The sequence below is a fragment of the Chelonia mydas genome, chromosome 7, assembly GCF_015237465.2.
Source record: "Chelonia mydas isolate rCheMyd1 chromosome 7, rCheMyd1.pri.v2, whole genome shotgun sequence".
Taxonomy (NCBI): domain Eukaryota; kingdom Metazoa; phylum Chordata; order Testudines; family Cheloniidae; genus Chelonia; species Chelonia mydas.
Window position 1 is genome coordinate 24715701 of NC_057853.1, and position 23126 is coordinate 24738826.

The following is a 23126-nucleotide window of genomic DNA, read 5'->3' on the forward strand; positions in this document are numbered from 1 at the left end:
GCTACATTATCAGTATCCAACTCACTGTTTGTATAATGATTTAGGTTACCATGAATATGAAAGATGATACAATGTATCCAACCAAATCTGATTTTATGTTATATTTGTGCTTACCAGTATATTTGCTTTTTTAAAATAGATTAATCCAGCAATAGCAATCTTTGTAACTGACAAACTGGGGAAGAAGTTTGTAGAGCCACCACCATTTGATCTAACAAAAAGTTACTTAGATTCAAATTCAACAATCCCACTAATCTTTGTGCTGTCTCCAGGAGCTGATCCCATGTCTAGTAAGTATCCACTATGGGATGTTTTCCTTACTAAATCTTTGAATCAGTGACAGATAAAGACCTGTCAAAATGTCTAGTTTTTCACATTAAGAGCCTGATTCTCCTCCTTTTTGCACCTTATGGAGTCATTTGCACCTGTGCCAAATGGGTATAAAACGCTACCAAATCAGATTTGTAGAATTTTGTCTTGCAGAATAAAAGGGATATGATTTTAAAATCAAATAGTTTAATGCGTTGTGAAAAAATTCTTTTAATTATTTTGAACTTTCAGATTTTAACAAAATAGTATTATAATTTTTTTTATATCAAATATAAAGCAGTCTTTTAAACTAACAAATGGTAAAAGATTGCATGTTTCATCCAAGGTCTCCTGAAATTTGCAAATGACAAACACATGGTTGGAAATAAGTTTCAAGCCATCTCGCTGGGACAGGGACAAGGACCTATAGCTGCAAAAATGATTAGAGAAGGAATGGAAGAAGGCACCTGGGTTTGTTTACAGAATTGTCATCTTGCTGTCTCCTGGATGCCGATGCTAGAGAAAATCTGTGAAGAATTTAATAGTGACACCTGCCATCCATTCTTCAGACTTTGGCTTACCAGTTATCCGTCACCCAAGGTACTTTTATTTCCAGTGGACCTAATTACACGTTTAATGATAAACCATTTTGTATTCCACAATAGGATAACCACACTGCAATTTTGGCTTGGATTTTCAAACTTGTACACGCAAAGTGGGTGTACATTTTAAAAAAAAATCTCTCTCTAATTAAAGGATTGTTGTGAATATACATATATAATCAAAATACAGTCAATATATATTAGAACAGAATGTAGACATGCTCTTCTCGTGAAGAAACAATGGTGTTTTCTGCCTTATAGATATGTTTTATTATCCACAAGTACCTTTGTTGTTTTTAAGAGGAGAAAGTTCCTAAAGTCTATTTAATTTTGCTCTAAATCCAGGTCCAGATTTTTGCTGTTGACTATGTTTGGATCAAATCCTGATGAAACACTCTGTGTCTCAGAAATGTACTGTTTTTAGTGAAAGCGCAGCTACTTGCTTTCATCTAATAGTGTAAATATCAACATTTTCAAATTTGAATTTTAAAATATATAACAATTAAAAGGTTATATATATACACATATATATAAAAAAATATTGTTAAATTGATTATGTAGTACCATAAATTTGCTTAGTGCTCTGCAAACATTTTAAGGCACATTCTTTCCTCTGAAAAGCCTACAAGCTAGGGCTCTGTACATGCAAACACATACTTATTGGGAAGGAGGAGAAGGTAGAAAATATTCTCGGAAAAAGCAGATCTTAAGGAGGATTTGAAGGAAGAGAGAACAGGCTCTTGGTGCATGAGATCAGAAAGACTTCCAGGTGTAGGAGGAAGTAATGATAAAAGGTGTAAAAATGAGAGAGGGAGCATACAAAGGGAAGAGTAATGTGAGAGGATACATAATTTCATCAACAAAGGACAATTGTTCTTTTCAATGATATTAGAAAATATAAAAATACAGAGCAGGCTTTTAAACATTTTTAGCATGAATGTAAGTCTGCTGAACAGAAGTGACTGTATTTTGGCTGTGGATACACATTCACACAGCTTTTATTGCTGTCCATGAGAAGCTGCACACCTGCATCCAAGGGCTGAATTTAGCCCATGTATATTTAATTTATAGGACTTTGAACATCAAGAAATTATTTAAAAAATACAAATATATTTATACTTTTACAGAAATATCTCACTTTATTATTTTTTTTACCATCGCCATACTCTCCTGTTGCAGTGTTGCTATTTATTTTGTCTAGTTTCCCGTAACCATTCTGCAGAATGGAGTAAAGATGACAAATGAATCACCTACAGGTCTCCGGTTAAATCTACTTCAGTCTTATCTCTCAGATCCAGTTTCTGATTCCATCTTCTTCTCCGGGTGCCCTGGAAAGGAGCAGGTAAGTTGCTCATTCTTCGACACTTTTGAAATATTTATTTACTCACTGTTATGTCCAGAAGGTTCTAATCTAAAGCATTCCCTAAAGTTATGAGCTAACATTTACACAGAGACTAAATGATTAGTGAATAAAATACTTCACACATGGTTATAGCTTAAATGAACATTTTGTCAGATGGAAATCCCCACACTAGTTACGCTGCAATAACATTAGCCAAACTTGGTTGATTCCTACATTAATGGCAATTATGGTTCCTCAGACTGAGAGCAACCCCACCGGGTTCTGCCCATGAAATATGGTTCTGAAATGAAATCCCCAACCCGTCCTATCCTTGTGAGAATGGGGCATGAATGAGCCATGCTTCACCATACCACTCATTTCAGCCTGTAGGCCACTCCTCCCAGCTCTTTACATGGGTTTGTGATAAGATATGTCCTCAGTGTGCACTATTAGTGCAGAGAACTTTCCTTCCTATAGAGCTACAATAGGTAAATGGAAACTGAAGAAAACAATGAAATAAGTTCCTTCCAGGCAAAACCTGAGAAAACAAACATCAGGCTCCCACTAGCCCATTAGTGAGACACACCTGCTAAACAAGTTGCAGAGAGGGAGGTGGGGGTCAAACCCAGCCATCATACCATTCTGAGGCATGGGAATGTTCCAGGGCAAAGATATAAAAGGGGTGTGGCACTCCAGAGGCCTCAGTTCCCTCCAACTGCAACCAGCTGAAAGAAGGTAGAGCTGCTCCAGAATTTTACCAGATCCATATATTTTATAATTATTTGGGTATAGTTAGGCTGGTTTGTTAGTGTTAGGTTTAGTTTAGAAATAAGTTCTTCAGTGCTGGGGGAAAAAAAGATGACACAGCTGAAGACCAAAAAGCTAGGATTTAAGAGGTACGTCTCATGCCTAGCTGTGTTTCTGGTGGCCAAAACACATGCATGGTGTTTATCATAATTGGTCGAAAAACATTCACCTTCAAAATACTTGATCTTCTCAACCTTCATGACATGAGCCCAGAATGAAAGACAGAACAGGCTTCAGACTGTCTTACTCCAGGAAGCTCTGTCAGCGAAATTGCCTGGAACCAAGAGAGAGCAAGCCTCTAGCAAATCTTAGAAGCTTGCATTGGCTCCAAGCAAGTCTGGAAGAAAGAAAATTAAATACTCGTCTTTGGTGCTGTGCGCTAAGAAATCTAGAAGTGTGAAGCGCCCAAGGATCAAAACTGCTCAACAGACCGTGGGATTGAACTCTGATTCTAGAGCAATCCACAAGAAAAGGACAAGGCGGTAATAGTGAGCACAAAGACTCCATCCTTGTTGGTGTTGGCCTCTTTTTATCAAGAACCAATCTGTGAGAAAAGATCCATCCGATCCAGTGGTATTTAAAGAACCTTCCCCAAATGATGATTCTCTGTCTAAAACCAAAAGATGCTCTTTGCATCTGAATGTTTCAGATCCAAAAGAGCCGGATTCGAGAGAGAAGATGAAAGAACCTGTTATGAAGGTTAAAAATAAGGATCTGACTACTGAGGGTTTGCGGTCTGGTTCCAGTACGGTACCACAATGGTTGGTGGTTATAGCACAGATTCATCAATCGGATCTGTCTCCTTCTCGGTCAGTAATGAATCCATGTGTGTCAATTGAATAGGAACTGAAGGTTATACTGGATAAATAGATAACCCTTCAGAGAATAGAAGGCAGATTGAAGAAGTTAGGATTTCTCCCATACCTGCACCACCTAAGACTCCTCTGGGTCTCCAGAAAAAGGTTTTTCTCTATTTATCTTTTATTCAGCCTAGCAGGTTATTAACTCTACTTCCCTCAGGACTGAGAATGGCTTGAGATTGGACAACAGATCTAAAGAAGAAATTTAAATCAAACTCAGTCAATTTAAGCAAACTCAGTCATTTCTCCCAGATCTGTATGGGCAGAGATATTTTCAGCCAGATCAGAGTATAGGGCTTTGACCAGATTGTCAGGCTTCACCTTGGTTTACGTCAGTGGTGGGCAACCTGTGGCTCACAGGCCACATGCGGCCCATCAGGGAAAACCACTGGCGGGCTGCCAGATCATTTGTTTACATTTGCATGGCCACCCGCAGCTCCCAGTGGCTGCGGTTCACCATGCCACTTCCCACAGCTCCCATTGGCTGGGAATGACTTTACGTGGTCTCACTGGCCTTCTCCTGTACCTTTTCAGGGTATTCCTAGATATAGTAATTGCCAATTCGATACTGAAGACATTCAAGCATCAGACCCAAAGGATATGGATTTGATGGTACATCAGAGTCCTGATAGGTCGTCTACAGTTGTAAGAGACATTTTATCTGAGGAAGAAGAATTGCTAGAGATCCAAGAGTCACATCCAGACTCTGTGAACTTTACTTCTCCTTACAGAAGTGTAGGAGTGATTGCTCCTTCGTCACATTCAGATGATGTGGTGTTCTTCCAAGGACATTAGAGATTCCCTTGATTCCTGTTGAGAAATCTTCACATTTTAGAAGCAGCAACTAGACAAATCCTTTATTGGAAGGATTGTCTCAACCAGTTTTAAGCAATTTGGAATGACCCTAATAGCTCAGCTTATGTTAAAAAAAGGCTGATGACCTTTTCCTGTTTTCCCAGGAGGGTCTTGCTGTGTTTCATATCTCCGTTCTCCTAATTCATTGATAGTAGAGGCTGCACTGCATAGATGAAAGCGTGCTCAGGCCTATTTTATCCCCTCTGATAAGGAAGGGAAAAGACTGGATGTTTTCCTCAGCCACTTCAGATATGAGAATAGTGAACCATTAAGATGTAATCGCAGGATATCAATGCCATCTTGTCAGGAAAAATGTTGTCTTTCATGAATACTCTCCCTGAGGAGCATAGGAGGTTAGCAAATGTTCTTTTGGTAGAAGGACAGAATGTTGCTATCAGTTAAGGACTTTTTATTGTTGGTTTCCATGTATGATATAGATCCATATACAGCTCTAATTACTTATATATTGGAGTACTTATTATATCTTAAAAGAGTGGATCTCTCTTTGTCATCAGTCAAAGTTAGGGTGACCAGATAGTAAGTGTGAAAAATCGGGACGGGGGTTGGGGGTAATTGGCACCTATATAAGAAAAAGCGCCAAATATCGGGACTGTCCCTATAAAATCAGGACATCTGGTCACCCTAGTCAAAGTTAATCTCTCAGTGATCTCAGCATACCATGTCTCTGGGGATAGTAAATTGGTTTTTATTCGTGGTGTAGTCAAAAGATTCTTGAAAGGTCTTAATAATCTATTTCCACCAGTTAGAGAGCCTATATCATCTTGGGATTTAGTGCTTACACTAAGTGCAACATCTGTTTGAATCTCTGGGGAGTTGTAAAATATCCTATTTATACATTAAGACAGTCATCTTGATACCTATCACTTGAGCAAGGTGCATAAGTGAATTACAAGCGGTGATGGCACACCCACTATTTACTGTCTTTAATAAAGATAAAATAATATTCTGTACATACCCAAGATTCTTGCCAAAAGTTCTGTTAGATATTCATATACCTCCATCTATAATGTTACCAGTATTTTTTTCCCAAATCTCACACTCAAGGTGGGGAGGCTAGATAACATCTACTAGATGTTAGAAGGGCTTTAGCTTTCTACTTTGCCTAAAATGGTTAGTTCTATCTATCTCCCAATTTGTTTATCACTTATGAAAAAAGGAATAAAAGGAGATTGGTCACTGTACATACTCTTTCAAGATAGATTAGGTTATGTATTAAGGATGTTTATAAGATGATGGGTCTCCCTCTTCCTGAAGGAATTAGAGCTCATTCTACTAGATGAAAAGCAGCTGCTATCGAATTCTTTGGACATATTCCTTAATAGAAATATGGTGAGCAGCAACATGGAGTACAGTCCACACTTTTACTAAGCACCAGACATTAGGCTTAGAATCTAGATCAGATGCAAAATTTGGCAAGGCAGTTTTGCCATCTTTTTTTTAATTAGGACTCCATGTTCCGACCATCCTGGGTCTGAGTTACTGCTTGTTAGTCTATCCCATAAATAGGAATATGCAGATGACACTCAAAGAAGAAATGAAGGTTATTTACGTGTAACCAGAATTCTCTGAGATAGACTCTGCATATTCATGCTCTCTGCCCACCTTTCCCTTTGCCTCTGAGTCCTATTTATCAAAAGACCTGGGGTTGCAGAGGAAGGAACTGAAGCAGCTGTGGTGCAATGCCCCTTTTATAACCTTGCCCGGGAACATTCTATGTTCCCTGAGGAGAAGGGCAAGAGAGACATGTGAGCACCCCAACAAACACTGCTAGATACAGTTCTACCATTCATGCTGCACCAGTCAGATGGGAGTATGCAGAGTCCATCTCGAAGAACTCCTGTTACAGGTAAGTAACCTTCATTTCCTTAGTTAATAAATAATGGTCCAGTCCTGCAAACCCTTAACTCAGTGTAGTGCACACATCCCCAAGTAGTCCCATAGCTTCAGTGTTACTACTCAGGGGTGTAAACATTATATCTACTAGTCACGGATTGCAGGAATAGGCTTTAACATATTAACTGTCAACTCCATATTGTTATCTAATAACATTTAAAAAAAAAACCAAAACCTCATGCTAGTCATAGTCTAACACTTTTATCCAAAACAGAGAATTTAAAATGTTAATAAAATGTTTTTCAAACTGCTTTTGTTGTTTCAGCCATCTGCATAAATTAAAGACCATACGCAGCCATGTCAGTTAATACTTTTTGTTGTTGTTTTCTTAAAGACATGGGAAAAACTGCTCTTTGGAGTTTGCTTTTTTCATGCTCTTGTTCAGGAGAGAAAGAAGTTTGGCCCTCTTGGTTGGAATATCCCATATGGATTTAATGAATCAGACTTGCGAATCAGTATCAGACAGCTGCAGGTAAAGTCTTTATTTACTGTTGCTTACACAATACAGAAATGGCCGTGTTAAATGCTCAAACACACAATCATAAACAGGTTTCCACAACTTTAGTTCAGGTTTCTTTGCTATTGAGACAAAGATAAATAACACAGACCACGTTATATTTATAAAAATAGGAAATTCTTCATTAGATTTAGATAAATTTTCTAAAAAAAAATTCACAGAGCCATTTGGAACTCAGTACAACAGAGTTAAAACTATATTTCAAAGGAGGTCTCACTATTGAGTAGATTCCATCAAACTAGTAGATACCATCAAACTGCTCACTGTTCTTAGTCAAAGGAAATTTTGATACACAGCAAGTGGCCAGGGCTGTCCTGTCTGACTAGCTCTATAGGACTCCTGAGAAAATTTTACCAATTGACCAATCTAGACAAGAGTCCAGAGAGTTTATGGTGGGAATTAGAAATGTTGAGTTTGAGCTGCTGGAAAAAACTATGATGAGTCACTGAAAGAGACAAACATTCTGAAGGTTAAAAGCAAGATACTCTGAGCATCCAAAGAGACTTGGTAAAAGAAAGAAACATGCCTTTGCTAGAAAAATCAGGCTTCAGAAGATGCACAATTGTAAATACTGTAAGAATGATTGGATGATTTGTTGATCCTGGGACAAATCTTTAGGTCTCTGCCCAGTTCTTACTCAATAAAACTCCCATTAACCTCAAATGGGAATTTTACCTGAGTGAAGACTTCAGAGTTCGAATTTGCTGCTGCACTAGGGGAAAACATTTACTATAGCTCTGTACGAGTTAGAGCATACTCTTCTCTCCACACTGTGTTCCACTATTGCTCTGTAGGCCTCTCCATGGAAGGGTCCATTGGGTTTGTGGGCTCATCTCTGCTCCTTTCCTATTTAATAATAAAAGGCAGATCACACTGTGTCTCTAATTAACTATAGGATTTGATTTACAAGCCTAATTGGGATTCAAGGTGGTGAAGTGTCTTAGATTTGTTTTCTTTGTTTCAGCTATTCATAAATGAATATGACCATGTTCCATTTGAAGCTATATCTTACCTTACGGGTGAATGTAACTATGGAGGACGAGTGACAGATGATTGGGACAGACGTTTACTAATGACTATGCTGGATGATTTTTATAATCCAGATATAATTGAAAACCCACGCTTCGCCTTTTCTCCCAGTGGCAACTACTATGCACCACCAAAAGGCACCTATGAGGACTACATTGAATTTATTAAGGTAACTTGGTTTCTTTGTAAAATGGAAGCTCACATAATATTTGGTCTAATTACATTAGTGAATGTTGCAAAAATAAAATATTTTCAGTGATGTGTCATTTTTAATTTGATATTCCATTAATGTTAAAAAATTACTTCTGCATGAATGTAACAAATTCATTTTCTAATATTAAAATGCTGGAACATCTAAAACAATAATGTTTAGCTCTTTTATAATGCCTTTGCTCCAAGGATCTTAAATTGTATTACAAAATAATAATTCTCTCAGTACCTCACATCACTGAAATACAGCCACTTCTGGGGTAGAGCACAGAAGCTATAGAACAGTCCACCATTAATTTTGAATAGGAAGTAAAGAATACATCTTATTGAAACCTCAAGGGAATTTAGGCAGCTCAAATGTAATTACTTTTAGTTGGAATTTGGCAGAACATTGGGGATAGCACTTCTGCTTTTGCAAAAGGTGCCTTAAGATGTTTAGTGAGCTCTAAGTCCATGCATTGCTTCAGTACGGTTCCAGGGAGAAGAATCCTATAACACTGAATCACAAATGTTACTCCCTGCTGTGCTAGGTGTTTTCTGAGACGTCTCCTTTCTAAGCACTGACCTCGCCAGACTCTCCTTAGACTGTGAAATAAGACAGCATCAAACCACAAACTGATCTGCGTGAAATATCAGGTGGTAATTTCATTTAGAGCATTTACTCCTTAGAACCGTACTTCAAATCTTGCTGTCTTGCGTTGAGGACAGGAGTTGGTTTTCTAGCAACAAGTTTCTGGAATTATGAATTGTGCAGAAGATGGATAACCTGGAAATGAGAAAGGGAAACAGTTTACCAAGATCCTATTGGTCATGCATGGGGCTATAATTTTTTCTTGGTAGTTTATGTAGGATTCACAGATCAACAAAAATTTCAAAGGTTAGTGGCAAAGCCTTGAGAGGTTACAAACATGATACACTAAGCAGACAACCCTCCTGGGTCTGAGCCTCTCGACATTTAAAAATAACGTTTTTATGTGTGCTTCATTTTTCATTTGATGCCCATCCTCTTTCCTTTCCTTGGCTCCTTTGCAGGTATGTTGTGATCTAAAGTGCTTTGTGATTTGAAACACCCTAGACTTTGTTGCACTCCAGAATTTGTACAACTTAATGAGGAGATCAACAGGTAGATAATAGGGCCTGGTATAAAGACTAGAAAGCCATTGTCAAAGGATTCACTGTAGGTGAGGTCATGGTTCTAGGCCTGATCCAATGTCCCCTGAAGCTAATGGAATCTTTCCATCAATAAGCTTAAGATCAGGCCCTTAATGAACTGATTTATCTAATTAAATATATTGTTTACTTAATATGTTTTGCCATAGAATCTTCCATTTAGTCAACAGCCAGAGGTGTTTGGGTTGCATGAAAATGTGGATATTTCAAAGGATCTCCAGCAAACAAAACTCCTCTTTGAATCTCTGATTCTAACACAAGGAGGAAGCACGCAGGGAGGCTCCTCGGGAGGTGGTGACAGCACTCTGTATGAAATTGCTGATGATATTCTCATTAAGGTAAAGTAGAAAGACAAATAGCATAATAATTGATTAGAATAACAAATACTCCCACCATTACCTGGCCAGCTTAATGTTCTTCCTTGAGAAAATGGTAATGGGCAACTGGACAGACGATTGGGCCACAAAGGGACCTGTGACCACAGAAATGCCTTTTTCACCTCCTTTTGGGATTGAAACAATGCTGTTGCAACAACACACTGTCTCAGCAACAAATATAGTTAGTGAGCAACTTGCAGCTCTACTCTCTCCACTGACTCCCCTAGAACATTGCATTAAGTTTGAGTTCTTGGTTCTTATTTTCAAAGCATTAAATGGCCTGGGCTCAGGATACCTAAAAGACTTTTCCTCAAGGACCATGACCACCTTTGACACCTACACTCCTCAGAAATAATGGAATTGTGCAAGGGCAAAGCTCATGTATGCAGGAGATAGGGCTCTTTTGGGGGCTAGCCCCATGCTGTGCCATGTTCCTCATTCTCCATAAGAACTACACCAAATCATACCAAGTTCCATTCCAAACATAAGATCATTTTTTCCTTAAGAAAAATACACATTAACTTACTCAGAAAACAAACAAAAACTCTCACAGATCTCATGCACAAGGGACGGGAGTGGAATAGAAAGTTAACCCTGTCCAATTAACCTAAATCTCCTTGTTTATTAGGAAGTACTCAGATACCATGGTGATGGGCATGGCATAATAACCTGAATAGAATAGTGATTTTTTAAAAATAAAACATTGACTTTGAAGTATGGGTCTCTCTTTCTCTCCCTATCCTTGTGCTACATCTCTGATTCCTAAGTTTCATTATGCATTGGGAAAAACTCAGCGGGGAGCATTAAGCTGTCCAACACAAAGTGAAAGTGAAGCGCTTATCAGACTGTGGGGAGCCACAGCCATATCTAAAGTGGGGGAAGTGTCGCTGAGCAGCTAAGAGTAGAAGGGAGAGAAATCAGAGCAAAGAACCTGGAGGAAAAGTCAATTCAATATTGTAAAGAACTTCACAATCGTTAAAACATTTACATTTATTTTTACATTTTCAATGATGTTCAAGATATTTTTATTGACCAACCAATATTCAGTAGGGTATTTTACTGAATATCAGTCGTTCACCATGGAGCTTATTTGGTTGCTTTGGGTCTCTTTGCTTTTAATATTGCTTTGAAACCATTGTAAATTAAAATGTGCACTTATCAAAATGTGTCCAAATATATTGACATTTGCAGCTTCCAAATGATTTTGACATTGAAGCTTCCCTACAGAAGTATCCTGTGAGATATGAGGAAAGTATGAACACCGTGTTGGTGCAAGAAATGGAGAGGTTTAACAAGTAAGGGAATTAATTAATTTAATTCAAATGTACTTTCAATCAACCCATTCACAGCAGATCCCTTTTCTGCCAGGCATCCAGTGTGGTCTCTTTATAGACTCTTTATTCTGAAGACCTTTTTTTTTATTATTATTATTTGCTTCAGTTCTAATTGCCTGCAGTAGTGTCTGCATTCTCAGAACTTTTCCTTTGTTAGGCAAGGCAGAATATAGGTTGGATTTAAGGAAAAATGTCTAAATGGCAAATGAATTGGAGGATAAGGTATGTAATGGGGGGAAGGTCCAAACAAAAGTTTGGTAATGGGTGATCTGCAGGGTTGTGCTTGTATTGCTTTATTTTTCACTTCCATTTCTTTATTCCATCCATCCTCTTCTTTTTGGTCTCATTTTTCGTGTGCTTGTATCATTTCCTTTTTTCCTCCTTTCTGACTATTTCTCTCTTTTTTATTATTTTCTCACCTGCTCCTATCTGTGCCCCATCACTTTCCTTCTCTCTTGCCCTGATTCCCCCTTTCTTCCTATACCCTCACTTCCTCTCTTTTTGCTGTCAACCATAATCCTCTACTCTTTTTTTTTCCTTTGGGTCCCCAGTCTCCATCCCACTTTGCCCAAATTCCTATTTTTTCTCCCATTTTCTCTCTGTCTGCTCCCTGTTTCTTCCTGCCACCCTTATTTTTCTCCTTCTTGACCTTCCCCCTCACTCTGCTCATCTTTCCCCCTGTTTCCCTTAATTCTCTCATAAAGCACTCCCATAATTCTATCCGATCCCTTCATTCACTCTCCAAACTCCCCTTATTTCTCACATACTCCTTTCCCCGCTCTTCTGTTATCTGAAACCTGCCTCCTCATCTACTCCATACACATATTGTACATTGTTCCAGCTAAGCACTGGAACCCATTGCCTAGGGAGGTTGTAGAATCTCCATCTCTGGAGGTTTTTCTAGAGTAGGTTAGACAAACAGCCATCAGTAATGGTCTAGTTATTATGTAGTCCTGCCTTGAGTGCAAGGGACTGGACTAGATGATCTACTGAGGTCCCTTCCAGTTCTACACTTCTGTGATTCTATTATTTTTAGGGTTGTGGTTTTAATTTCTTGCCAGGACAGTATAGGCTAGAGACTATGAAATTCAAAGTAATGCATAAAACAAAATGCCCCATTAGGTCTTCGACTATTTTAACAGAAATATTTTATTTTACATAAACAGAAAGAGATGAACTTACACAGCTGCCATTGGACCGTTATTTCCCCAAGAATATTCACTGCATAGTGTTCTATTTTTTTTTAAGCTAGAGGTGGACTTTGCACTGGAGCATTGGATCTCCCCATGAATTTTCACAAAGATTGGGGGATTCCAGACCAGGAATTTTGCCTTAGCCCATTAAAGTGACAGAGGCAAGCTGAAAAGTCTGGCTTTGGATTCAGGGATGCTTGGATCTAGGTTCTGGTTTGGACTCAACTATTTTTAACCAGATGAAAATAATTAGAATTTCTATATCACCTTCCATCTAGACATTTCAGGCTCTGTACAGTTCATAATGAGTAAGGTTAAGAGTTTGTCATGGATATTTTTAGTAAAAGTCATGGACAGGTCACAGGCAATAAACCAAAATTCATGGAAGTCTGCAACCTGACTTCTACTAAAAATACCCTGTGGTGTGACTAACAGTAAGAGCCCCCACTGGGGGCTACTCAGTGGCTGATCCTGTGGTGGTGGCCACTGCTCTGGCCCTGGGGATTGACCCAGCCCCAGCCACTGCTCCGGCTGCTGCTCCTGTGGCGAGGGCTGACTGACTGCTGCTCCGGTCCCTGGAAGCTGCTGTGGACCCGGATGCTGACCACCGACCACTGCTCCAGTCCTACCACAGCTCCTGGGTGGGGGCTGACAGCTGCTCCAGCCCTGCCACTGTGGCAGGCTGAAGCCAAAGAAGTCATGGAGGTCCATTAAAGTCACGGAATCTATGACCTCCATGACAGACTCCTATCCTTAATAATGAGTTAAACCTCACAGAACCCTTTGAAGCCAGGAAGATGGGATGGAGAAAATGAGTCACAAATTAACAGATTTGTCCCAGGCCACAGAGCAAGTCAGCGTCAGTATTTGGAATAGAACTCAGGTCCCCTGACAGTCACATGCTATAACCACTGGAGATGGTGCCTCAATGGACATTTAGATAAGCAGAAGAAAAGGTCTATTAAACGGCAACAGTATGGGCACAATCTGTAATTTTGCAAATATGGCAAGTTGTGAATGAGGAAAACCTGGTTATGTACTTTTTTCATAGTCATCACAATAATGTAATATTATTTCTTGAGATGGTGATTTCATGTCTGACAAACCATGTCAAACCTGTTGTATTTTAGTGATAGTTCTGTGATATTTTCTTTAATTCTAGTTTACTCCGAACTATACGTATTACCTTAATAAATCTGAAAAAGGCCATTAAAGGACTGGTCGTTATGGATTCTGAGCTGGAGGCCCTGAGCGGCAGTCTGCTTGTTGGAAAAGTTGCCGAGAACTGGGCTAACCGTTCATACCCAAGTCTTAAACCTTTGGGGAGCTATATCCTAGATTTTCTAGCGAGGCTGAAATTCTTGCAGGTAAAGCAAGAGGGATTGTGTTACTAATAATTCTGTTTGATTTAAAATTAAAGGATGATTTGGACATGGGTTGGTAAAAATTGACTCTTTATATCTAGACTTTCTAAACAAGGTTGTGTAGAATATGGCTAAATTTTTTGTGGAAAACTGCAAATACTACCTAGGCCTATACTGAATAGCAAAGATGGTTGACAGGTTTCAGAGTAACAGCCGTGTTAGTCTGTATTCGCAAAAAGAAAAGGAGTACTTGTGGCACCTTAGAGACTAACCAATTTATTTGAGCATAAGCTTTCGTGAGCTACAGCTCACTTCATCGGATGCATACTGTGGAAAGTGTAGAAGATCTTTTTATATACACACAAAGCATGAAAAAATACCTCCTCCCACCCCACTTTCCTGCTGGTAATAGCTTATCTAAAGTGATCACTCTCCTTACAATGTGTATGATAATCAAGTTGGGCCATTTCCAGCACAAATCCAGGTTCTCTCACCCCCCCCCGCACAAACCCACTCTCCTGCTGGTAATAGCTTATCTAAAGTGACCACTCTCCTTTCAATGTGTATGATAATCAAGGTGGGCCATTTCCAGCACAAATCCAGGGTTTAACAAGAACATCTGGGGGGGGGGGTAGGAAAAAACAAGGGGAAATAGGTTACCTTGCATAATGACTTAGCCACTCCCAGTCTCTATTCAAGCCTAAGTTAATTGTATCCAATTTGCAAATGAATTCCAATTGAACAGTTTCTCGCTGGAGTCTGGATTTGAAGTTTTTTTGTTGTAAGATAGCAACTTTCATGTCTGTAATCGCGTGACCAGAGAGATTGAAGTGTTCTCCGACTCGTTTATGAATGTTAAGAATGTTAATGTCAAGAATTATAACATTCATAAACCCAGTCGGAGAACACTTCAATCTCTCTGGTCACGCAATTACAGACATGAAGGTCTCTATTTTACAACAAAAAAACTTCAAATCCAGACTCCAGCGAGAAACTGCTGAATTGGAATTCATTTGCAAATTGGATACAATTAACTTAGGCTTGAATAGAGACTGGGAGTGGCTAAGTCATTATGCAAGGTAACCTATTTCCCCTCGTTTTTTCCTACCCCCCCCCAGACGTTCTTGTTAAACCCTGGATTTGTGCTGGAAATGGCCCACCTTGATTATCATACACATTGTAAGGAGAGTGATCACTTTAGATAAGCTATTACCAGCAGGAGAGTGGGGTGGGAGGAGGTATTTTTTCATGCTTTGTGTGTATATAAAAAGATCTTCTACACTTTCCACAGTATGCATCTGATGAAGTGAGCTGTAGCTCACGAAAGCTTATGCTCAAATAAATTGGTTAGTCTCTAAGGTGCCACAAGTACTCCTTTTCTTTTTGCAAAGATGGTTGAAAGTATCTCTCTCTTCCTCCTCCCAGGACTGGTATGAGTTAGGAAAGCCCAGTGTTTTTTGGCTATCAGGATTCTATTTTACTCAAGCTTTTTTAACTGGAGCCATGCAGAACTATGCCAGGAAGTACACCATTCCCATTGACCTGCTGGGATACGAATTTCAGGTATGGATAAGTGATAAAAATATATTTTACATATATGGGTCCTGATGTTTCCATGAGATATACCAGGTGGACCCTGTGCTTGATTGGATGGGTTCGCTTGCACATATCTTATTGCAGGATCGAGACCTTGATTAGCAATGGCATTGTAGATCTGCAACCATGTTGAATAGTAGTACATACTGTTTTCCACTTGATATCTGTAAAGGAATGCTATTAAAAGTATATTCCTCATTACACTTAATCACCTAATTAGGAAAACAAATCACTTGATAAACTTGAGTGTTCTAAGTATGATGATAAAGGATAATTCACAGTCACATAGAAAGCTGCCATCTTAACAGTTGATGATGTAAAGTAGTACTGAAAGAAGAGGCTTCACTATTTTATCCTGATTTGGGGTTGCTCTCTTGAAGATTGGCTTGTAGAGCTAATAGCTCTAAAACAAAACTACTCTGGAAATGTATTAACAAGTATTAACATGTATTTCTTTTTAGGTCATTCCTAAGGATACATCTGCTACTGCACCAGAAGATGGTGTTTATATCCATGGATTATTTTTAGATGGAGCTCGCTGGGACAGGACCAAGTCAGTAATTAAAATTTTAAAATAAATCTAAAACTTTCTTATGCGCTCATATTAGACTTGTTGAAATATTTTAACATCATTTCAACATTTCAATGCTATACTCTTAACTTAAAATCTTCTCCTTCCTCCAAAAGATCTTGACAAGAAAAAACACAATGAATCTGCGATACTGTAGTATTGGGAATGTTGCACTGTGCTTACTTGTAATAAAAATGCAGTTTTCTTTCATGAAATTGCCCTTCTACATGAGTCACAGAACCATTCAAAGCAGTAAGGCCAAGATTTTCAAAAGTGACTAGTGATTCTTTTCAGATTCTTGTTGCATCAGTTTCCGGGTGCCCAATTTGAGATACCTCAGAGGGACTTGATTTTTTGAAACAGGTTTTCGGGGCTATGTATCCCGCAAGTGAATAGTATAGTGTTTCCTCTCCAAACCTACAGCACTTACTATGTGAGTACAGAATGAATTTTTTACATTGGGTCCCCAGTCTATGAACAGCTCTCCTAGTCCCAGCCACAGAGCAGCTGGTGGAGCCCACCTATCCCTTTGCTGCAGCTGACCTGGCCATCCTCAGGGTGAGTCACCTAGCACACAGGCAGCTTAGATGAAGATAAGCACCAATTCACATCTTGGTCCCACACAAGAGAAGGGCAGGATTTGGCCCACTATGGTTTAACTGTTTGTATAGTCATTCAGATATGGTACTTGTTACTTTGTAAGGTTTCTAAATAGATGGGAAAGGGTACAGACCCTAACAGCCCTCAAAGTGGATATTTTAAAAGGGGCCTATGGAAAATCTCAGCTAATTTTTTTTTCCAATGGAGTGAAGCAGTGCATTTTGAAAAAAAAAAATTGAACCGATATGCAGAGTAGTCGGAACTAATTATCAGACAATCAGAAAAGTGCACATTGCAAATAGGACCATGTTTTCAGTCGACTTCAACTGTTCTTCAGTTTTGCATGCCTGATGTACATTAGGGCAGGCCTACACTACCACTTAAGTCAATGTAACTTACGTTGCTCAGGGGCGTGAAAAAGACACCCCCCTGAGAAAAGCAAATTACAGCGACTTAAGTGCTGTCCACACTGGTGCTGTCGGCGGGAAACGCTCTCCCACCAGCATAGCTTCCTCCTCTCACAGAGGTGGAGTAATTATGCTGATGGGAGAGCACTCTCCCATTGGCATAGAGGGCCTTCACCAGACGTGCTACAGCAGTGCAGCTGCACCAGTGTAGCGCTTCTAGTATAGACCTGCCCTCAGGGTACACAAATTTGGCACCCAAGCATCCAGCACCTCAATTTGTGCTGATAAAGCAGCTATATACCCACTTCTGCTTGCACAATTGTTTACACACATAAAAGTGGCTGTACAAAATCAAAATCTACAGTGGGTTTTAAATTTTCATTATACTATTACAAGTTAATGGACACTTTTAAAGGTAATGTAGTTCAGCAAGAAAAACTGCATGTTTTATTCCAAGAGTTTAAACAGCAAAGGTCAGAGCACAGTATGGCTTTTTATTTGTTATTGCCTAATCCTATCCCTTGTGTGGGATTATGAGAGAAGTGTTTTTGATATCTGATGATTTTACTGGACCCTTTGAGAAAGGTAAAGATAGGGAAGTCCACCAGCTCTGTTCTGCATCCCCCTCCTCTCTTCTTTTATTTCATTCTTGCTCTTGTTTATCTTTTTTCTCTCTTCTTCTCTTTCTTCCCTTGTTACATCTTTTCAGTTTGCTTCCATTCTCTGTATTTGTCCTGACATTTCTCTTTCTCTTGCTCTTCCTGTCATCTCCATTCCCCTTTCTCATCCCATCCCTTCCCTTTTTTCCTTCCTACCCAACAAACAAAGTAAAATACAAAAATATCTCTTTTAAAAATATACATTTTATAAAATTATGTTTTAATAGTTTCTTTGTTGTCTCACCAGGGGACTATTAGCTGAACAGCATCCCAAGTTGCTCTTTGACTCGATACCAATCATTTGGATAAAACCAAGTAAGTAAAGTGGTCTGGAACCAATGTTTCTTTGGATTCTAATGCAACAAGAGATTGCAGTAATGTACTTCTTTAACATTGCAAAAAGACCAGCCCTTCTCTCTCACCAAAAAATCCAAATGCACATAGGTCTCCATTCATCTGACATGATCAATGGCTTGCCTGTCAAACATTATGCCTTTTCACTGGCTGACCCAGTTTTTTATCTGAAATTTATCTGATCTGGGCCTCTTCCCCACCTGACCCCCCCCCAAAAAAGGTTTATTTAGCATGGATTGGACAAAGGAGGAGCCAGTCAGATAGACATTTTATATAAAGCAAATTTCACTGCCTCCAAATTGGATCTTCATGTATTTTTTGGGCATAAACTAGACTTGGTAAAAGAGAGCATGACTGTTGAAATCCAGACTCCATAAAAGTCAGTGGGATGTTTGCAACTGATTTAAATGTGGCCAATATTTCACCCCGTATGTGTTAAAATTAATGTTGCTCAAAGTTTCATTAACTGCTGCAGAAATACTGTCCATAGATGGCTAAACATTGATAATGTTTTCTTCTGACTGACCTTTACTGTTGTTTTCTGTCATTTGGTTCCTCCTTTCTTTGATCAGGAGCAATTTATTCCAAACATTCCTAATGGAGATATTTTTAAGATTCTCCACAGTGACTTAGTTTCTACTTAGTTATAACTAGCTGCAAGTCAGCCTCAGAAAGTATTCCATTCTGTCCGTTTACCCCTTCTATTGACATTGGAGGAATCTGTTAATTGAAGCTGACTGATGTCAAAATAACATGATTTAAACCTTTGTGCGAGTTATGTGTAAACAGTCTGGGCACATTACAGTTCCTCCAGAGCTGTAGCCTCGGAACTCAAACAACTTGAATCAAGATTAGATTCTCGAGCTGCTGAATCAAAGTTGCCCTGGTGCCCCAATTTTATATGAAAAGGAGTACTTGTGGCACCTTAGAGACTAACAAATTTATTTGAGCATAAGCTTTCGTGAGCTACAGCTCACTTCATCGGATGAAGAGCTCATGCACTTACTAACATGCTCTGAACTATAACCTGATGGTATATTAGTCAAATGCTTTGATTTTTATATAACTGTTTAGATTTGAACACCTCTTTGAAATATTTGAAAAGCAAGTTGTATAGGAAGGCATCTATTCCTGTAAGCAAACAATAGCAAATATACTTCCTCTAGTCTATTAGCCTATGTAAATCTCTAAATTAATTTTTAAAAGAAAATCAGAGCAAGGAGTGACTTCTTTTTAAGTTTTGCTGGATGAAAATAATTTGTCAAATTTTTATTTAGCTTTAAAAATAAATCAGAATGAATATTTGATTTTTACATTAGATTAGATTATTTCTATTCATCTAGTACATCTACAGTATATAATTCATTGCTTTGTTTGTTCTTTTTGAAGCTAAAAAATCAGACATAAAGAAATCTAGTGCCTATATTTGTCCACTCTACAAGACAAGTGAGCGTAAGGGAACCTTATCCACTACTGGACATTCTACTAATTTTGTCATTGCGCTATTGCTAGAGACTGATAAACCAGTCCAACACTGGATCAAGCGAGGTGTTGCTCTGCTCTGCCAGCTGGATGACTAACCCTGAAGAATTCAGAGGCAAACCTCATCAGACATATCTTTCTTTTCCTTCCTTTACTGAGGAATTGAAGCACGTTGTATCAGAGAAACATCTTGATATATTTATATTTGGAGGGGTCAGACTAAATTTTTCCTGATCTTGAAATGTTGCATTTAAGAATTGTATGATGTTATTACTATTTTTAAAATATATAATGATCTGGAGTGTTCATTTTATTATTTTGTAATATAGTGTCATGAGTAAGTATACAGATCTCTTTTGTCACTTATTAAAATACCACAAATGATATCTTGATTAAAAAAATGAAAGTTGTCTGAACTCCCATTTGGGAAGTATTATAGTAGACAACATTCAAGCACTGTAGGCCTGAACCACGAGAGGGCAAAGTCTGGATGTTCAGATCTGGTGTTTTGGTTTGGACCCATCTCTAATTTGTGTGCTGTCACATAGGTGGTGGTGGAAGAAATTGTTTACCCATGTGATAAAACTGAATTTAAGATGCACCTTTGTCTGCCTCACCTGTATACTTCCCAGCAATCCATCATTACTTGTACTGCTTCTAATATTGTAAACTCCTCAGCTCCTTTTGTATAGTTTCCATGAAAAATAAACAGCCCAAACAAACAAAACCCCCACAACTTGCCATAAAAACATTACCTCCTTTTGCATCCTGCTTACAAACACAGTTATATCACATAAAGTCCAAATTCACCACCCACATCTCTTTCTAGGATTTAGCTTTATTAAAAAGAAAACTATAATAAGATAAAGATCACCTCAAACCTTCTTTTAGGCTTGGCTGTTTCTAGAGTTCTTTTCTCAGGACTCCTAAAGCCTCTCTCCCAAAGAGCCATTCCCACCTCCTCTAATAACCAGGAAGGGTAAAGATTCCACAAAATAGACTTAACCTTTTCTCTGCATGTGTTCAGCTATAGTATGCCATTTGGAGGGGAGTTGAGACACAGCCATCTTTCCTCCCTCAGCAGGATCAGCAGGAGTGAATTTGGACCTTAGAAATTAGTGTGCCCCATATCTGCTTATTATGCAGAATCAAGAAGAGGGGTAAAATGGAACACAAAAAATTCAGTTCAAGTGGTTAAAATAGTTTCAATAGATACATTTTTCCATTCAATGTTAAAATTTCCCTTGTATGAGTCTAAAAACTCTACAAAGCTTTTTAATCCTTAGGAAACTGACAAGTTCCTAAGAGTTGAACACCTGAGTACTGGCTAATTTCTGGCCCCTGAGGTGCTCTGTGCTTGGGAGGAAAGAGTACTTTAGGTTGCTGCAAAGTGGGGCAACTCAAGACTCATGAAATGAGGAAGTCCAATCCTATCCTAACTTTGCCCCCACCCAAGGTCCCATGTCCCACCGTTCCCTGATGCTTGTGTGTTGGGGCTAGAGGAGTATCAGATACAGGCTTTTCTCCTCCCCTTACACACACACTCATACTCTTTCTCTCTCATGCATGCACACACACACACAGAGACAGAGTATGTGCTTTTCTTTGTCTGAATGTGAAAATTGTAATTACATATTGACATGTTGTGAGCAACTTCTGTCATAATATTGTCTTCTTTTAAAAACATAAACTTCCTTTTGTTTATGTATTATTTTATTTCTTTGTTTATATTTAACTGTATTGATTTATGTAAAACCTGAGTTTGATCTGCGCTCTGACATTTCCTTTAGGCAAGCTCCCAGTAATGAATCCTGGCCTTTAAATGTACTCTGTGTTGATAAAGCATGTGAAAACAGCAGGGATTTTTCTTTAAATCAGATGTAGAGAATGAACATATTACTTCTCTTAAGCATCAATTCTCACTAAAACAATTACATCTGGAATATTATATCAAGAAGTCTGGACTTTTAATCTCTTCTTTTACTGATGTATAATTCATCAGATCATGTCATCAGACACAAGCTAACCCACGTGTGTGAAATGTGGAGAAAGTCCTAGAGTATCTTATGATCAGATATTTATAGAGAGCTATTAATGGATCTGGACTCTTCAGAGATCATTTTTCAATATATGAAAATATCAGATTCAACTTAATAATCACTTGTTTAAAGCGTGAGGTCCTCTATGTTCTTTTCAAAAGCTAAAAAAGGTGAGAGAAAATCTTTTATTTTCTATTCTGAGTTTATGGTGAAATTTTGTGTTCTTAAATTTTCCCAAAAGCAATAATTAGACTTGAATTGTATGTATATAACTGATAGTATTTTGATCAATTTTGAGTTTGCCTGCAATACAAACATTTATTTGTTTACATGTTTTACTAATATATTTATCTAGCTACTGTACATATATAAGTTGGAGATATAAATGTAAATTGGATAATATATGTAAATTGGACTGGGTAACAAATTAAATGATTCAAGCTTGCTATGAATTCCTCTGCTCAACTTTAAAATGTTTCTAGAACATTTCCAAACTCTACAAGCGTTGTACTGACATTTTCTTTCATTTTGCCTTGTTTGTGGATAAATGGGAGCCAGTTCTGAAGTCCTTATTTAGGCTGACTCTCCCTGGAAGTCAATCATGAGAGATTTGTCTGAGTAAAAACAGACAATAGGATTTGGCCCTAACAGACTAACACTGATTTTATAAATATGATGGCACGTACTTCATTGTGCAAAGCAGCAATTAGTAAATTGTGCGCACATAAAATGGACCTCTACCAGCAATTGGATATACATTTTTATCCCTTTCTCTCTGCAGCCATCGGTTGCCATTGCAGTAGCTGCATGTTTTTTAATTTCAAAACGTTTTATTATGAAAGCTCTGCTAGAACTGATTTGTAACTTTCATTATTTCTTCTACCTTGCTTGTTTAATGGTTTCATTGTTTTGGTCATTAATGAGTATATTTCCATGAAATCATAAAATCAAAACCAATTGTCAAGTTTTAAAAGGAGAATCTTAGCTATTTTAATTTTTATTCTCCATTGTCTGTAATACAGTATTAAAAGGCTGAATATAATTTTCTGTACATAGTTTAACCCTTTCCATTTGGCAAACATTGATTTCCACTAAGCCCATTCCACCACATCTTTATGTAGATCAAATTAATATGGTGCTCTGTGTTTACTCCATTGTTTGTGCACAGGCCTTGTTGATTGCAGCTTTCATCTGGAATTAGTAGATCAAAAGTTTATGTCGGTCCTGTAGAACTATTGAGATTCACAGACATGTAGTGCTGTTCAGGACAGCTTTATTTTATTTTGCAAATTGGTCTTTTGGATGCCCACAATAACATGGATCAGAATTTCTGGCAGGTTTGAGGCACATACTTTGGTGTGGTTTTCACTGGAAGACTTAAAACATGAACTGCAGTGCTTTTCTGACAGTAAATGATGGCCTTAAATGCTCCTCGGTTGAAGCAAATCTTGAGCAAAAGCAGTGATCTACGAATTGATTCCCCACTGCCAAGCATCACGTGAGAAGAGTATGGGAAATTATAGCAAACACTTAGT

At 38.3% G+C, this 23126-nt stretch overlaps 1 protein-coding gene across 10 annotated transcripts in view; it reads left to right on the forward strand.

Moving 5' to 3' along the window:
- Positions 1-22037, forward strand: part of DNAH12 (dynein axonemal heavy chain 12) — a 174362-nt gene extending 152325 nt beyond the window's left edge. For 7 of the 10 annotated variants that reach the window (XM_043550460.1, XM_043550465.1, XM_043550463.1 and 4 more), the window contains 12 exons: positions 140-290; positions 656-909; positions 2113-2253; positions 7024-7161; positions 8171-8404; positions 9765-9953; positions 11184-11287; positions 13682-13886; positions 15309-15446; positions 15941-16032; positions 17964-18031; positions 19460-22037. In XM_043550460.1, the coding sequence (XP_043406395.1) occupies positions 140-290; positions 656-909; positions 2113-2253; positions 7024-7161; positions 8171-8404; positions 9765-9953; positions 11184-11287; positions 13682-13886; positions 15309-15446; positions 15941-16032; positions 17964-18031; positions 19460-19650 (1905 nt within the window). In that variant the 3' untranslated portion in view covers positions 19651-22037. Of the gene's footprint in view, positions 1-139; positions 291-655; positions 910-1256; positions 1369-2090; positions 2254-7023; positions 7162-8170; positions 8405-9764; positions 9954-11183; positions 11288-13681; positions 13887-15308; positions 15447-15940; positions 16033-17963; positions 18032-19459 lie in introns of those variants that run through there. The other 3 variants (XM_043550464.1, XR_006292015.1, XR_006292016.1) reach the window with 3 other exon arrangements.
- Positions 22038-23126: the final 1089 nt, after the last annotated feature.